This window comes from Harpia harpyja, chromosome 1 (genome assembly GCF_026419915.1).
Source record: "Harpia harpyja isolate bHarHar1 chromosome 1, bHarHar1 primary haplotype, whole genome shotgun sequence".
Lineage (NCBI taxonomy): Eukaryota > Metazoa > Chordata > Aves > Accipitriformes > Accipitridae > Harpia > Harpia harpyja.
In genome coordinates, this window is record NC_068940.1 from 89898607 (window position 1) to 89917544 (window position 18938).

The window sequence follows — 18938 nt, forward strand, 5'->3', positions numbered from 1 at the left end:
GCCTTAGTGTTTCATGTATCTTGGTACTATAATTTTGATTAAACCTAAACATAGAAATCACCTACTTTCTTGATTTTCAAAATAACTTCCCACCCACCCAATTATTTCAGTTGGAGCCATGGGCTGGCAATGGAATGGTAAGTCAGGAATGGTATTTTTGGACTGTAAAGTACACATTTGTAAAGCAGTCTGGGGGCAAGAGCGAGAGCCAGCAGAGGGTGAGAAAAACTGGTTCTGGGAAGAAGCTGAATAAAGGTAGCACTGGCAGTCAGGGAGGGCAGCACAACCCTCGGGAGAAGGGCAAGGAGGTTTAAAGAAGTTAACTTCATGACTTTTTTTATTTAGAGCTTGTTCTCAGCGAAAAGCTAACGCCTACGTCTTTACAGTTTTAAACTGTGGTCCCATCTGCTTAACTTTGAAAGCTGAGCTTGGAAAATACCATGAGACCTCAACAAGATGCTGGAGCTGACACTGGTAGCTGTGTCACCATCTCTTCTCTGCCACGAGAGCCTCCGAGTCCTGAGGGAGCACTGCGCATCTCGCGAGGCGCTCGGGCTGCTGCGTAAACCAGAGACTATGATAGTCCTTCTCATCCTCCCAACCCAACCCTTCAAAAAATGGTAGGGTAAAATGCCACTATCCTCGTCCTGGTTCAACCCAAGTCTGTTACCCCATAGGCTTAGCTGATATGTAGTACTTTGTGGCCACTCCTGCAATATGGAGCTTATAATAATTTTATGTAGTTTAGTGCTTTGGCTGGGGAAGGGTTTCTCTTGGCAAATTAAGGTGGAAGATGCAGAGGTTCTGCCTGCTCTGTCAGGATAATGACTGTGTTATGACATGGGTGAAACTATGGCTTTAGGCAGGCCAGGTTTGGCCTTGAGGAGCCTGAAGGAAGAAAGCTCTGGCATTTATGAGCAGGTGAACTGCAGAGCAGAAAAAAGCAGCTCTGCTCCATGTTGATTGTTATGATTCATAAACAAGAGTTTATATTCTACTCTTTTTTTCTTACTAGAAATGGGACTTGTAAGTTTTTATTATGAACTTTGGAAAGTCTGCTTAGTGATGGCTGAGAACAGCTATGACATGCCTTTCTCTCCTCAGGTAATGAAGATTTACTTTAACAGCCATGACTCCCAGAGGCGTTGGTAGATGAACATTTGGTGAGCCTTACCGCGACCTGCACAACCGCATTTCCATACTATTTAGTAATGTATTAAATGTTGTACCAAAAATTTAAATTCTCATAGTTAACAATAGTACAAGCATTCTTATTTTTAGGCCAATGCCATTATGCTAAAGGAGACTAAAGGACTGTTTGGAATAACATCCACATTGAAAATGATACTATTTTCATGTGTAGAACCTATATTAACTAAAAACTATGTCTCTGATCTTGCTAAGACTCAGTAGGGACTTAACTCGGGGCGTGTGAGCTGTTGTGTTCAGTTGGTCTGTGTTTCTCTGCAGGAACGGGGCCCGTATGCTGTGGTGTTAGTTTGTTATTCAAATACAGATAACATGCACTCCATCTTCTTGAGTAGCTTTACATAGTTTTCACAACCTATTTTGACTTCACAAAATGCTGTTGTCCTTCTGCATAAAATAATTTACATGTCTCAGAGGCTGCTGAAGTTGAGACAGTCTAAACACAGTTTAAGGGATGGAAAATAACCCCGGTAAATCTACGCCTGACTGAAGACTTCAGATCAGCCTGGGGCAGTGCCATGACGTGCCTTGACTTCCTTCTTCCCTTCTGCACAGGAAATGTGTTCTTGTATTTGACTGTTTTTCTATAAATAAATGGAACATAATCAGGAAAACACTCGTTAGCTTTGGAGTCCAGCTTGTGACTCATGTGGGGAAAGTATCAGAATATTTTGAGGCATATTTTGGCTAGGCTGCTGCAAGATATGGCTGAGGCCTGACAGAATCAACTGTGTGCCAGACCCGACCTGCATAAACCCTCTTCTGTGCTTGTCTGAGTACTGGAGCTAGAAATACTGCAGTAAGGCAGGATATTTGTTGTGCCGATTTGTGTCTCAATGGCCGGATTCCTCCTCCAGCCGCAGCTGCTGCCTAAGCTCCAGGAGCAAATGAAACCATGTTGGGCAACGGTGGTGGGACACAGACTCCTCTCTCCATGCCTTGCGAGCCAGTTAGCTTCTCCACTCTCATACTTTTGGACACAAACCATAGATTTTTTTTCCCCTTAAATTATGTATTTTCTACTTTTCTTATAATCTCCCATGAAAGACCAGTAACTGCCACCCAGTAGTGTCTCAGCGGTCTGTGGGATTTGTTTTTTCTAAGAGTTGCGAACTCACTGGTCTTTGTGCCATGTCTCCAGACCATCCTTCACCTTGCTCCCAGCATGTGCTGAGCTTGTAAATTGGTTTCTGCCCAACATGGACTAAGAGGAATTGGGAGAAATGGAAATAAAGATCAAAGGAATATGGTAAAGCCTGAGATGGGAAGACCTAAAAACCTCAGAAAATAAGAGACTGTTAGGAACAACACTGAGATCTATTCAGATGGAGTAACATAGGTGTCTAATGTGCTTGATTAAATTTAAGAGACAGAGAGATTGACTGACCTTACAGAGCTGAGACTGCCTTGTATAAAGCTTAGGCAAAATAGTACTGGAAGCTTAAATTGGGTGTTTGTGGTTAAAAGCTTGAATGCTGTTAATAGCATCATGTTATTATGTGAAATGCCTTTTGGAGGAAGAGAAACAATTTCAGTTTATTATGGTTTTCTTTCACATATGGCACAAATGGGCCCAGGACCAAATTGGCTCTCAACAGAAAGCCTTCCATCTCCACCCTCATTCAGCAGGTCATATTTAACCGATTTTAATATCCTTCCTGTACGCTCACTGGTGGATCCATTCCAATCAATACTCTACAGTTAAAGTTTTTAATGACACTTCATTTTTTACCCTCCTTGACTCTTATGCTGCTCATGCTACTGTTGAATATTCCTTTGTATTTGGTCTGCTTTTTGTCTCTCTGTGCTAGTGTTTATGCTGAGCTATTATTTCCAAAAGCTAAATTTTGAGCACTCTCACCTCACTCCAAATTTCCTAAGAAAAAACAGAAACACTACTACAATAATTCTCATGAAAACCCAAACAAATAAATCAATTAAACAACATTTGCATGGTTCAGAAAGACAAAGAGATATTCATGCCCACATCAAAGAATGACACAATTGTACTTGCCTCTCCTTTTTATTGGGGTACCTCCTGTTTTCATTCCAAGTTATATTATTGCATGTTTTCCCAGTCTATCTGGATTAGGCAAGAAACATATTTTCAAAGGTACATAATCAGTGAAAGATGCAGCTAGGCACCCACCCAAGCAGGTGAAATCCCATAAAAATTTCTTGGATGCTTAAGCACCTTTGAAAATCTGCCCTTAAATGTTTCAGAATGAGGGCTTATCTTTCCTGGAAAACAACAAATGCTTGTGAGTTACATTAAAAACTACAGGACTGGCAAGAATTGGGTTAAAAGACACTAGGATAGAACAACATAAAAATAGGGTGTAACTGGAGAAAAGCAATCTAAAGAAAAGAGATTAATACTTCCAGGAAAATGGAAAATGACTGAGAAAAGGCACTTCAAGATAACTCTGTTTTCGGGCACTGCTTCCAAATCAACTTAGCTAGATTCCAGTGTTCTCCTATGCAAATTGAGTATCTATGAAGGCATAACATACATCTTCCAGCAATAGAGTTGTCCCTTGTATAACCTCGTGACTTAACAGTGGTGACAAACATAGGAAGCTTTACTAACAATAGGACCAATGGATTTTGGAACATGTGTAGTAGTGATTGAATGTAATGAAATTTTGTGTCATGATTAGAAAGAAGATTTTCTGACCATTATCAGAGGCCCAATCATGCAGGTCTAAGACAGACTGCTAGATCACAATACTACAAATCATTTTTGTCTCTTTCTACTGAAAAAAATGGGGAAACCTTTCACGCCACTCCTGAAACAAACTAAAGGTCATCCTTTGAATGGTATCCAAACCTTTTTCTCCCTTAATATTACAAATAAATTGCTGTACTGCAAACTCCAGTAATTTGTCAGTAGTTCATTGCTCCATGCAGCAGCAGAACGAACAAGGCATGACAGCAAGTGTTTAACTAACTGAGTCTAAGTTTCTGCAGATTTGGAACCCCCTTTGTGTTCCAAAACAACCACTGGCAACAGTGAAAAGTTCAGCTGCAGATACACATGTGTTCCTGTGAAGCTACAAAGAAACCGAACACTAGTTCATGGACAGAAAGGAAGGTAGTGTCAGCCAGTACGTGGTAACAGCAGAACTACAGCTGACAACCTTCAGGGGGCTTACAGAGCCTCACCCAGAACTGATGGCTCCTTTTTTCCTTCTGAAAAATATTGGGTGTTCTTCATGTTTTCTGCAAAATAAATGACAACCTTTCTTCAGTATCTTAGCACTTCCTTCTTTATTTTGGTTATCTTTCCCCTCTCATCATTTATGATAAGTGCAGAATATTGCTTTTTCTTAACAAAGAATTATCCTTTTAACACCACAAAATAATCCCACAGTATAGTTTATGGCTTGTGATCAATCTTTTCTAGCCAGCCACGTGTTGTTGAGGTGTTCTCACTGGTCTGAATATCCCTGGCAATCACAGCAGTCATTCCCTAGTGGTACAAACACTATCAATCAGTTCAGGCACTGGGATAGCTAGATGTGGCTGACTTCCTGGAGGAAGGCATACAGCATTAAATGAATAATTGCAAAAGGTGTATGAAATTAGGATCAAAGCATTTATTTCCCCTGCACTTTATTTTCATTTTGTTGAGAGCATGGGTAAAGTACCTGACACTCTGCTTCTCTCACCTACAACGTTTCAAATGGGGACCACTGAAAGAAGCACAGGAAGAGGTTGACTCATCTTCTTCAGTTATCTTGTGCTCTCTGGTGAGTACAGCCAGAGCCAACTTTTGGGAGACTGAACTGAGGTGACACACACCTACATTAACTTACATGTGTAAAATTTCTCCCTTCAGTCTAAGGAGAAAAAGAATTTAAGATACCTTTCACAGTACACTTAGATACTACATTCATCTCAGATCTATATATATAGACTATCAGAGGTTTTGGAAAACATTTAAAAAGGCAAAAGAAGGGAAAAACATTCCCAAATGTGATGGTTTTACAAAAGGGCAAGGGTGTCTCTAGCTCTTGCTATGCTACCCTGTAATGTTTTTCTTTTGAGATTCTCATTTTTACCTGAAACTGAAAATTAAAGTTTTCTAGGTAGCTAGAATCAATTACAGTCTCCATGTGTAACAAGTTTGATTACAACAGAGGTTTTCACTGCTATTTTACCTGAGAAAATCAAAATGCAAACATATGCAGAGAAGCTGATTTGGCCTTTATCTTCTTCAGTCTAAAGAAATATTAAAATTTAAAACTCCAATTTTTTATGGAAATAAACGTTATTCTCACCACGGAGCAATAATGGTGATGCATGACATAAGTACATCTCCAAGTTAAGCATTTTACTGAGTATAAAGTGTGATGATTTGACTCTTTCACAGATCAGAAACTGTTCTGCAGCTGAATATCACATACAGTTAACATTGTGTTTTGGGGCAAAATGTTGGAATTTTACATTATAGAAATTTAATAATAAAACTTTGTTCAACTATAAATACAAGAATGCAGCAGCTAATTGAATTGAAAAAAATGAAAAAATATTTTAATGACAGACTGTTTAGACTATTTAAATTCTATTTTTTAAGCAGAAACTACTAGATATTCAGCCCATATCTATAGTTTGTAACATGAAATCCTAAATGATATTCAGTTAACCAAGTTGCAGGAATTATTCTTCTTACTCTGGCTTTCTCTCCAGAAAATCACTTTCAGATATTTTGGAATTGGACCAGACTAAGCAGGAATGAACTGAATAAAGTCTAAAACCTGATGGCTGCTAAACATTTATGTAACTTTAAAACAAATTACTGCCCATGTTAATTTGTATTCAACAGGTAGGGAAAAGATGCTGGTGTTAAAGAGTGCATGAGAAGAAAAACTGACATAAAAATGGATGCCTGCCAAACACATAAACACAATGTCCAGAAAAGTAACCAATTGTAAAGAACATCCTCTCTTCTTCAGCAACAGATGTTGCTGAACTGATTTTAAAAAAAAGATACGTTGCTCTGTGGGTCATAGGGTGCAACCGCAACTGAAAAAATGTTTAGTGGCCTTCTAGTTAAAGTACATTGTGACACAGGGCATCAACACTATTGTTGAACCAGGAGACAGCTACAGAAGAAAAGTATGGTTTTTTTAAACTATGAACACACTGAGAAACCAGACTGAATAATAATCAGATATATATGCATAATTACCTGTGACCTCAGTTACACTAATGATATATTGGAATCAGATTATTAAAGTAACTGAAAACTAATTTTTCAGATGGAAGTGCTTCAAGCAAAGAGTAACGTGGTGAGACATCTGGACACGCTCAGATATACAAAGATACAAAATTCAAATATGACATTAGAAGAGAAAAACACCTCTTATTCACAGTATAATTGCACATGTAAATTCTATAGTGAAATCTGTATGGTGCTTTATCACAATGTTAAAAATATGATGGCAGAAGGAAATAAAATTAATTTGAAGAAATATTCCAGTTCTTCTTCTTATCTTTTCTATAACTCTGGTCTTTTCTATTAAATATGTAGATTTTAATAACCTGAATCTTCCAATGAAACAACTTTAACACAGCCTGAATTATGTGCATCTATATTACTTCATATTTTCACACTAATTTCACACTAATAATTCACTTGTTACATTTTTTGTTGTTGTTGCTGAAGGCTGATCATAGTAGAAAGGCAAATTAGATTATGACTTTTTAAGAAGAGAAGAAAAAAGGGAAATAACCTAATGGATCTCCTGGACTAAGCGTAAGCCTAAGCATGTCTGCCTGCACAGTGTGCCAATACTACTAAATCCATAGAAATCAGAAGCATTAAGAAAAAATTTAACACTCTCATAAAAGAAAAAGAGATTAAACTCTTCTCACCAGCTTCTTCCAGGGGCTGTATGGGTGTGCTTTCTTCTCTATAACAGAAGAAAGTTATTCTGTGAGGGAAAGCTTTTCAACAGAACTCTTTAAAAATAGGTTAAAAGAGTAAAGAAGAGAGGGCTAAAGCGTTTCTCTAGCAACCACAGTAATTCTTTGATCTTACTTCTTCGTGCCATTAACATCATGGATTTTATCCAAATAACAATAGCTTATGAGCCACAGGATACATATATAAGGTATGTTTAGATTACCAATTAGAAGCATATTTTTGAAGAGCTTTTACAGCATGTGTGAAATAGGTTGAAGCAGGAAAATAAACAACTGTGCAATGTAACAAGTATTCTTACTGTTTCTTTATTAGTTTAAAGGAACCTGGAGCTAATAACAATCTGCCTCTTACAGTTCAGAGCAAAGCTATTGATACACAGCTACTTACTTTGCATTGGCTTCTCTCAGGAAGTTATGTACAGTACAGAAAATTACATAATTTTTCACACTTAACACAGCATGTAAGTTAACAAACTTCTTCAAACACAGTGTATAAAGGAAGGAAGGAATCTCTAGAGTCTACAGTATTCATGGGTTAACTTGTTTTCTATGTTTTCCTATACATTTTTTTTCTTTTTTTATACAAGTCTTCTCCAACATTGTCAGATCTGTATTCTTAAAGATGACAAATGGTCACAAAAAGTCTCAACTTAGACATGCTACAAAAATCAAATCATAACTGAATAACTGTCTGACTAGCATTAAACTTTTGTTCTTAATGAGGTTTGATTAAGAATATATGCACAGCAGAACACTATGTTGGTTTTTTTTTACTTGTGTCCTATAGAAGTAAAAGGATACCATGCAGAAATTGAAACCTGCCTGGCATTCTTTTCTCTTGATTAAAATTCAGCACATTAAACAGGTTGGATCTATGGCTACATGACATACCAAAACCATGACATCTTCCAATTTCAGATCACCAGTGTCTTGCAAAAGTTCATTTTGTATCAGCACTATAGTTCAGTGCATTCTGAGCGTTAAAACTTCTGTTCCAAAGAGGCAGTAATGAACTGCTAGAAATGTACTATCATACAACACACAGCTTCAGCTGAAACTTTTGAATTGTGGAATTAAATCAAAATAATGCTTTCAGTTTGGCAGCAGCATATCTGACCAAGACTAAAGGGATGCTGAAGTCAATAAAATTCTGTAAAATAATCTTCATGCACAGAATGGCACTTTTGAATGATCTAATGCAACACAGTGAAGTATATGAATTGCAGTGGGTAGAATGATGGACTGAGCAAAGAAAAGATGCATTCACAATGAGAATTGAGGCAGACAAATATTAGTCAAAAGGCATCTTATGCGGTATAATTTTAATACTTAAAAAAGGTAGTAACTTTAAAAGCCCTCTACTTCACATTTTAGATAAGAGCTCTCACTTCTGTAAATATTAATCAGTACCTCTAGAGCAAACCCCTTATTGTACTGAGTTGAAAGAAACACAAGTCAGTTGAACCGCTCTTCTGGGAGATGCTTGAGGGAGAGTAGTCAAATTTCTGCTTCACTGAGCTTACAAATCTTCAGGTAAGGATGTTACCGCTTCAGACTCTGTATTTTGCTTTGCCATGATCATTGATAACACATATGTGCTGAAAAGAATATAACACTGATTGCAACAGCATAGTTGATTACATTATTAATTATTAATGAATTGTTCAGAAATACTTTCACTTGACAAATCTAGTGTTCTTGTAATTAACCCTTCCTTTCCAGAGACCTGGAATTGAATTCTGATTTCACTTTCTAGCTACAGCAAGTTTTTCCACTTGCAATTCCCAGCTTTGAGGTCCACCCCTGGGAGTACCACAGAAAGCAGAGGCAAGGCTTGCACCTTTTTTCCATCATTATCTCGCTGAGAAAAGGGGCAGGCAACATAGCAGTAGAAGTCCAAACTTGTCTGAACTGTAGCTGTGTTTCACTTTTTACTGCTGTCTCTGCACTTTCTGGGAATGGTGGACCTGTGAAATCCTATGCTTACAGAAGTTGGAAGTGTAGGAGAGGTATGACTTCTGCTTTTATGGGGAAGAGATGGGAAGGAACCGCTCACAGCGCTGAGCAGTGACTCCTTTGGGTTATTTGAGGTTTTGCAGGGAGTGCTACACTCACTGAAAGGATCCCAACCATGACAATAGGGCCTCAGGGAGGAGGCAAATTATGGAGTATTTAAGATACCCTGGAAAAAATAAAAGAGTGATTTTTTAAACTATTATTTTTTAAAGAAACTTACGTTTAGATCTCTGAAGTGCTCGTTGTAGTCTAAGGCATAACCTACCACAAATAAATCTGGAATTTCAAATCCGTAATCTGTATTGAGACAAATAACAAACACCATCAATACAAGATCAGTGGCAATTATATAGACCTTAAATTCATGTGTTGGTTCTCTGACAAGCAAACTATATATAGTCAGTTGAGGTTATGTTACTTTTGACTCTGAGACATCAAGGTCAGCAGTAGCCCTATGCCTAGTTCCCTCCCACAGACTATTTGCGACAGGCACGTGAACAGTCAGTGGAGGGTAGGAGAGTTGTGTACAATTATCAGTGGCACAACAGACACACTGTGGAAGGAAGCCAAAATCAGAGCTGAAAAATTCTGCCTACATAGGCAGTGGAAGCTCCATTGGTATGCTTGAGTGATGACAACTGTCTAGTATCACACTAATGACGAAAAAAAAGTACAATTTTAATTCAGAAGAAACTTTCAGAGATTTATATATTTTCTTCTGAGAATAGCAAAAACTATTTTGCGTATTATGCTACCAAAACATGTCAAATGCTTCCTAAATTAAAGCCCCAACCTTATGAAGACTCATGCACATGCTTAACAAAGTAAATGCATGCAGTGTAGCTGAATCATAAAACTCACACACTTCAGACTAAGCACAAGCATGTATCTTTTTGAGTGTGAAGGTCTGTGCAGTATCAGCACTATATAAAACAAGTTAGACTCTTTCCAAATTGTTCACTAAGTAACTAGAGAAAAACACAACCTTATAGACACAAAAATAGGTCAGCATAAAAAATTTTACAGGTATTCAAGAAAGGAATTTTTTTCAGTTGTTGAAATTGTGGGCAATAGACACTTTGGAGTCATAAATTCAAGTAAGGGAGCAAATGACACAGCACTATCAGTGATTTACAAGTGATCTCTAATGTTTTCTAAATATTCATCACAGTATGAATAAATAAGGATAAAACCTGTTTCATTTTACAAGTTATTATATAAAAATATTAAGCTAGCCTTCATGAAGTTATTTTATTGTATTTTTAATATGTTTAACATCAGTGAATCCAGTTGAATATATACTTTAATTTACTGGATTAAATTCTAAATGTTAAAAATATCTCTATATAAAAAGTTGTACAACAAAATGTTTGTGTCACAGTTCAGATTATTGGGCTAAAACCGCAGGGCCATGCCCAACATTGAGTAACTTTTGCTTCATAAAGTTTCCCTCTCTCCCACATCCCAAATCAAGACCCTTCATGCTGCCTCCTGGTACTCACCTGCCTACTCTCCTTCTACCCTCCTCCCCAGCTCAGCTGACCAGAGCCTTCTTCAGTAGCAAATACTGGTCGATCTCTTCTAGATGGATCTATTCTTTTCAGTATTTTGCCACATACCTGTTATTACATCATTTATTCTAATAAGTCTAAAATGACAATAGCTTGGTATAGCTCCATTTATGGCTTCATCATAGCACAGTACAAGTACCAATAATTCAGAGAAAAGTGGTGCTGGTGTGACACAAACAGAACAGCAGGAGGAAGTTTAAAAAGCCCAATTTATCTTTTGCTTTTTGGGGGGGGTTAATTAAAATATCATTGTTTACCCTTTAAACAATAATATTTTTCAAAGAATAATAAAAAGTGTGATTCTGTTATAAAAATGTAAAACTTGTGAATAACTAGGTCACAATAAAACACCTTTCATGTTCAGATGGAATCCTGCAGCTCCTCCAAAGAGATGCAATGAGGAAGGAAAAGGAAGAAATGGACTTTCTCTTCTATGTAGTTTGTCAGAGACAGAAGATAAAACACTTAACTTTCATGGATAAAATTAAACCCTTTGATAACTTCCCTATAAAGTTAGTACTCTGCAGAAAACACCAGACTCTAAGGAGGCTAGGCTTTCCAAACCACAATTATACAAATCCTTCCATTGCATCCCTTAGTCCCATTGACAACTGATATTTTACAATGCTTCTAGCAGTCCATAGAATGATATGAAAGGCAAGTGGTAGAACAGTGGCAACTTCTTGTACTGTCACGTAAGATTTTCACAACAACACTTACAATCTGGTCTGTACCCATCAGGCCGAGATGTTCTTTTCACCAACAAACTGTAATTAAAAACAAAATAAAACCCATGTAAATCTGGCTATTTACCTGAATAACATGCATAAAACCTATTCCCTTTATCAAAAAACTTCCAAGCCATGTGAATCACTTCTCGTTCCGCTTCTCCTCCTGACAACCTCCTGATGGGAGGGAAGAGATGGGTGTGTTCCCCTTCAAAGTCCACCAGTGCCAGTCTTGAAATGGCTGAAGGGTCATTGCCACTGCAGAACAATACAAAAGCATTTCCTCTCCTTTCCTCCACCCTCCTCTTAGTGACTCAGGCAGCTCCTCTGCGGAGCTCCCTACGCGATACTGCAGCACCAAATTAAAGCAGGATCTCGGAATGGGAACCTCCACTGCAAAATAGGTTGGGCTAGACTAATTAATTACTAAGTTTTGTGATCATTTTACTCACCTTGCCACTTTAATCATTTTTGGCTTGTATTTTTCTATATTATTAAGCAGAACCTTCATAGTCCTTCCAGTTCCAACAATATCCTTACAAAACATGAAAAATAGGATAAGTAAAAAGCAAAGGAAAGCTGAAAAGAGGAAATCTGGACAATGACTGAGCAGTTCCACCTTCTTATTTTGCAGCAATGATGTGTTTTTCCCAGCGAATTGTAAGCCACATCCAAAAAAGGTTATAAATGAGCTCACACTCTTTGAAGCAAGCACTTTCTACTCATAAAATAATCAGTTAAAGGACCGTCCACTTCCTCTCGAAAATAGCTATGTTTCTAGTACTTGGGACATAACACGGGACTGCAGATGACTTTACTGGGCACAGGGAGGATGCAGGGATCAGACTTTTCATATTATGCTGAAGACTACAGCATGTCAACATCTCTCCATGTCATGGCTAAATCTGCCCTACTTGTTGTTTTATTAGTCCAGTACAAATGAGTATTCTCCAGAGCTGCTGTGCCCAACCTGATCTGAATGAGATCAGTAGATACGCAGGTACAAAACTGACCATGACATGGAGAGCAGCTGTTGATCCTGAACTCTGTGGGTGTGAATTTTTCATTAGCAACACCTTGTCTCTGCTCCCCAGCTATCTAATAGCATCAACAAAATTTGCTGCAAACTTTTTTCATTTCTGTTACAGCAGTTAGCATTAGCAAATACGGAGCTTCTAGCAGCTATTCAGGTAACCAGCCATCTCTGTGGCTGATGACTTTTTTCTGTCCTTTGCTAAGAAAAGACATTCCAACATTTATACATTTCCTTCATTACACTGTCCAGCTTACTTCCCACACAAGCAGACTGGGCCTGAAATGCCAGTCAGATCCTGATGTGCACTCTAACCATCCCGGTTGCTTTTCCAACATTTTTAAAGAGAATCACCTTCACTAATTAAGAGAGAATTTGCAGCACCAGTGAGGTGGCACATTCTTTTCCCCTACAGCTGAACACTGTTGATTTACATCAGCAACATATCTGTGATGGGCCCTCTCCAGGGGACACTGCAGGATGCAATGCTAAAGAGCAGGAGTCACAGGGACTTGAGAGAATGACTGACATTCTCAACCCATGTGTGAACCTCCTTGACATAAAGCATGTGCAGGGCTATGCTACTATTTCAAAGTCATGCAACTGAGAAGTGCAGGGCATCGCTGCAGCTGATTCATTGTCCTCCAGGGAACAGAACAACTTGCAGAACAGGAGTTGATGAAACCATAGAAAGAACGAATCAAATGATGCAGAAACAAAGACTCCTGGGTATCGCAAGGCAGATTACCAATTAGAGTGGCAGCAATGTAGTTTGATCCATCTAGCAACTGCAGAAAGCTTGAGAGGTCATTAAGCAAATCAACCCCTCTCCCTCTTCACCACCTCCCAGCTAAAGAAGTTTAAACACAGATGGGTTTTAGAAACAGAACACACAATCACAACTTGACTATGTGACTTTATCTAAGTACAATATGACATAAGCACCCAACTTACCTCCACAATTAGAACATTCTGAAAGAAACAAACAAAAAGGAATACAATTACACAATATTCACAAACTAAAAGAAACAAATGTTTGAACAAGTGAAATGAAGATAGATAGGTCCCTGTGCATATGTACAACACAGTAGGACACAAGGAGCGTCCTGCTTCACTTTTGTGCTCTGAAAAAGAGCCAGCCATAAGAGCAAGTCCTGCAGTCAGGAGCCATGACTTTATTTAGCTCTGTCTAGATTATCCTCTTCGTGCAAGAACAGATGTAGCTTCAGAAAATAAAATTAGATGAAAGAAATCCAAATGGGATGAGCTTCACTTCATTCCAGTGTGTCTAGCCATGTACTACAGTGTACTCTCTAGTTCGCTAAAATACTATTTCCAGTGTTAATATGAGACTACAGCAATAATATTCTTACTCTGAAATAAATGCTTTTCCTCCCACCCCCCAGAAACCTCATAGTAAAGGATTACAGGCCAAGTTGTACCATCCATTCTCATGCTGTGAAGCACCCTCTTTCTCTTCAAATACTGCTGCTGAAATCAGTAGTATTACTTGAAGAGAAGGGGAGTGGTCCAGTCAAGGGCAGTGATGTCAAGCCTTATGACAGCAGGATCACACAGGCTGATCTTTTTGCTGAAATGATTCATCACTGTTCCAGGAATCACAGTATCTAAGGAGATGTCTGTTCTTCTATTAAAACCAATAATACGAAGTAATGTCCTTATTAGAAGATATAAAAATCTATTTATTAGTGGGCATTGTCATATGCATATTCAAAAGGATGGACTCTTACAATCTTGCATTAAGATCTACTTTCTGAGGTGAAACTTGCAATAGCAAGAGGAAAGTTATTTCACAAATACCTATATACTTATCTATCTATCCCTGTATACATCTTATATGCATGTGCACACTGTCCCGCAAAACCTTGAGACAGATGGTCTCATATCCATGCAGTATTCACCAGACTAGCTTACATTCCACTTCCTTTCTATCATCAGGCTTGCTGGCTTTGATACATACATAATGTGGGGACTGCCTAACTTCCTTTTCCATCACAGAATCCCAAGGCTGAGATTTCTGAGGAAGACTCAAACACCATGGAGAAGGAGTGTGTGAAGTGAGTGTGCTCATAAACCACACACCTTTGACAGTTTCATTAACTGCTATATAAATCTTCTTTTAATCTTCAAAACAGAAATTATTAATATAGATTATCCACATTTATATTCATACTGCAGTTCCTCCTAACAATCACAGTGCTTGGTAGGGAGACATAGCATGCTTCGTGCATCAACCACTGCAGAAACATGTTACCACACACTGTATTATACCTGGATGCTTCTGAAATGGCAAAACACTTGGTAAAGGTGTGGAGGCAACTCCCGGTAGTAGTTCAGCAGATGTCAGCAATGGAGATATCACTCAAGAAAGCCACTAATTTAGACTGAGCTCTGGTGGAATGTGTATTAATCTTGGAGGGTGGCTCCTTTTTGGTGTTTTCATAACAGGTTTCACTGGTGGTTATCCTGCTTGGCACTCCTGACTTTCAACCTCTCAGCTGTTGACACAAACAACTCTGGGTCTGAAAGACCTAGTCCTGTGGAGGTAAAAAGTCAAAGGCCTCTTAAAAACAAAAGTCCAAAGATGCTCTGCCTCTAGAAATTTCTTCCTTCAAGAAAGAAAGGAAGTATATCAGTCCTCTAGATAAGATGAAGAGACCAAAACCATGTTCAGGAGAACCTTATGACAGGTATGCAGGGACACATTTTCTTGAAGGAAGTAATTTCGATCCAAAAAGGGTTTGGCTCTCATCTGGCTTCCTGGATGAAGTCATGACTCAGAAAAACATTTCCAAAGACTAGCCCAGGACACCTGGGTCTGATGCATAAGCAAATAACAACTTGATTCAGTCAGTGGACACCTTAAGATTATATGCAGGAGTAATGGTTTAACCATCCCCCAGGGAACTTGCACAGCTGGTGATATATGTAAATATTTATGTGTGTATATATACATATACACACATATATATACCATATAAAGAGAAGAGTTGACAAGGAAAGAACCTCACCACACCTAAAGACGGAAATGAACTCCTTTAGTACCAGCAAACGGTCCAGGATGTCCACTATGACCTGACATCAGCCTGACACCCTGACCCATTCTGCCAGTTTTGTACATCTCTTGCTGCTCTTCATACTGTTGACAAGAACTTTCCTCCCAAAGCAAAAGCACAGATCTTGTAGTGACAAGACCTATCCAGCACCTATGGCATGAGATGGGACATACCAAAACCGACATGGCTGCGAAGTCCTGCATTAGCAGACTGTGTCAGGGCTGGTTGCTCCCTGAGTGAAGGGTAGCCATGAGCTGAGTACAATAACACAGCTGGCAGTGCAGGGGCCTCACCAGCCAGGGCCCAGCCCCACAGTGCCCCAGCGAGGCAAGCAGGCAGACTTGAGACTTGTTCAAACAAGAGTGCGTATCATCAGGTGAGTTCACGGTGAGGAGGCAGATCTGAGGTCAAGCTGGGATGTCAATCCATAGGTTGGGATCGGGTCCGGTGAGAGTAACCATGATCAAACACAGCCCACTGATGTCCAGGCAGGTCCATAGTGATGAGACAGGTCCAAGGTTAAAATGGGAAGTCAGTCTGTGAGTTAGGGTCTGGATCAACATCTGTAGTAATGTACAGGCATGGCTGTAGCTGAGCTGAAGACTGGTATCCATACAGCAGGGCTCAGGCATGGACTAAAAGCCCAGGGTTGAGCTGAACTGAGGCTCCTGTGCCCACAGGTGTGGGTAGGGGCCCCAAGTGACACAGGTCATGGCCATTAAGGCCTATTACTGCACACAGGGCCATGACTGACAGAGAGAAAAGCATAGTCCTGGGACATTTCGTTGATAGACAAATACATTTCTTTGCTACGACAGCTGCTTCAGCTATCCTATCATGAGCAGCAATAGGAATTCTCTTGCTTACTTGCAAGTGGAAATCATAAAATTAGACAGAATGAGGGGACAGCAGCCTCCCTGGCCATGGCATTGGGATTAAACCAATAGGGAGGAGCAGACTTTACTAACTTGTGAGAAAAAAACCCTAGACATTATAGACGTTAATAGAAAATGGGGCTGAGGAGACCATGAAAAGTCATCAGGACTATTCCATTGGCCTGAAGAATCAACTTAAAACTATCCCTCACAGATACCTGATTTACCTGTTCTTGAACATGATGAGGACTTCAGAACTTCCCCAGGCAATGTGTCTCAGTGCCTCATTATCTAAGAGCAAAAAACTAAGTTAGAAAACTTCTGCTGCTATTTGACCTGAACTTGTTTTGCAGTGGACATAGAAAAAGCTTTATTTTCTTCTCTTTTTAACTTCTTCTATATTTGAAGATGGATGTATTTCCTCAGTTTCCTCTTCTTCAGATTAAACAACCCCTATTTATTAAAAATTTTCTCACAGGTTATATTTTCTAGGTTTCTGATCATTCTTTTGTTCTCCTCTAGAACCTGTCCGGTTGGTCAGAATCCTTCTCCAGTTGTGGTGCCCCATACCAGAGAGAAGCCTTTTCCAGTGTCGAGAAGAATAAAAGAACCACTTTGTATGCTTTACAAATAATCCTCCTTTCTATATATTCCAGTACAACAGTTACATCTTTTATAAAGGCATGCTGTTGTCTCATGTGCAACTTGTGATCCACCTATTGTCTCCAGTTCAGAACTTTTTGCTTAGTCAGTCCTTCCTCACTTGCGTTTATGCAAAAGATTACTTCTATATAAACACAGAAGTTAGTATTCATCTTTATTGTTGTTACATGTCATTCTTTGAACCAAATTCTTAAAATAATTTCTTAAGATCATAATACTATCTTGTAGTATTTTTCCAGGTAGTATCACTAGCATTAAATGCTAATTCCATCTTTTAAATCATGAATTAAATATCGTATAGTCCCTGGAGAACATGCTTGAATGCATCAAGCCTGACAGTGAAGCATAATTAACTGTTTCTTGAGAACAGCTTTCCAACCAGTTATACAACCGTCTAATAGAAATTTAATCTTGTCTACATTTCCTTATCACAAATGATTCATATGAAGGAAAGAAGATTTAGATGGATCCAGACATGCCTGAAGGGTTTGTCTGGCCTCAAGAGTGATGGTCACCTGCACATGACTTCAGCTGAAGTGTAAGATCTCATATTTATTGACTAACTTGAGAAGGAAGGATATTGGTGGACCCCGAAACTGTCTGACCAGCATTCTGTTATTCTTGCCTCTTCTCCTCAGAGTCAAGGCGTCCAACAGTTGCAAATGATATGCATTGGGAGATTTGGTCCTTTGAAAGTCCCTTTAATGAGACAGTTGTCTAGGTCAGGAAACACAGATTCTGTTTTGTATTATGCATATTCTCATTACTTCCAGAACATTGATGAGGATTTTCCGTGCTATGGAGAAATCTTGTATGTAAGGACTTTGTAGTGGAAAAGCCACTACAAAATATTTAAATGTAAACACATTTTGTATATATAAATAAGCAGGGATCCTAATCTTTGAGAGTGATACATTAATCCCTGTTTTGATTAGGCAGGGTTACTGTGACTAAAGTCACCATACTTAACTGAAGGCTTTCAAAATGATTTGCCATCCTCTGGTACCAGAAACCATCTCCTACAAAATGACATGATGTGCTGAGAAACTGACTGTATTGCTGCCTATCCCCCACCTTTCTCTTGGTGAAGCAGGTTACTGATAGAAGGGTTCCAGAAAAGGGACGGCATAGCAGAGTAGTAGAGGAACAAACTGCCAAGAAATGTTTTGATATACAGTATCCAAGACTAGATAGTGGTGATGTGTAACTAAAACTGTTGAAATAGATTAGCTTATCCTTGAGCAGATGGATAGGAGATAAAAGAAGAAAGCAATGGATACAACAAATTAGTACATTATCAGGAATGTCACCATCATCCTAAATGCACAGCTGGCTGCATCCAGCATGTCTTGCGAAAGGTCACAGTTATGTGAAAGACCATATTCAGCTTCACCACAAAATCCTCCTGTGAGCTGGTGGGCAGGAGACTGGTGAAACTCATCAGTTTGTGGTGCTACGGCAGTAACTGACAGCTAGAAAATGATAGGAAGCTAAAGGATGCTGAAGAAAAGATCTTTTTTCAAGTATGTGTGTTTGAAGCTCCTGTACCACATAGATCAAGACTGTTTTGTCCTTTCAGATATATCTGAGGTAATTGCAGAGGAGGAAACCACATGAAAAGTAATCCGGTCTTCTGGCATGCATTTAATATTTTCTGTCTATTTTTGGAGCTTGGAGAACAGGAAATAGGAATATTTACTGACATGTTGACTAGACTGAAGATAGCTTAAATGCTGAGTAGACCCATCTTTACCAATACAATCTGTGAAGTACATCCAGAAATCTGATAAAGGTGCTAATATATCTTACAGTAAGACACAGAAAACAGTTTTTAA

At 38.8% G+C, this 18938-nt stretch overlaps 1 protein-coding gene across 2 annotated transcripts in view; it reads right to left on the reverse strand.

Moving 5' to 3' along the window:
• Positions 1-7430: 7430 nt before the first annotated feature.
• Positions 7431-18938, reverse strand: part of PRTFDC1 (phosphoribosyl transferase domain containing 1) — a 50532-nt gene continuing 39024 nt past the window's right edge. For both annotated transcript variants that reach the window (XM_052804484.1, XM_052804476.1), the window contains 5 exons: positions 13443-13460; positions 11908-11990; positions 11448-11494; positions 9377-9453; positions 7431-8738 (listed from right to left, as the gene is read on the reverse strand). In XM_052804484.1, coding sequence (XP_052660444.1) covers positions 8691-8738; positions 9377-9453; positions 11448-11494; positions 11908-11990; positions 13443-13460 — 273 coding nt within the window. In that variant the 3' untranslated portion in view covers positions 7431-8690. The remainder of the gene's footprint in view (positions 8739-9376; positions 9454-11447; positions 11495-11907; positions 11991-13442; positions 13461-18938) is intronic.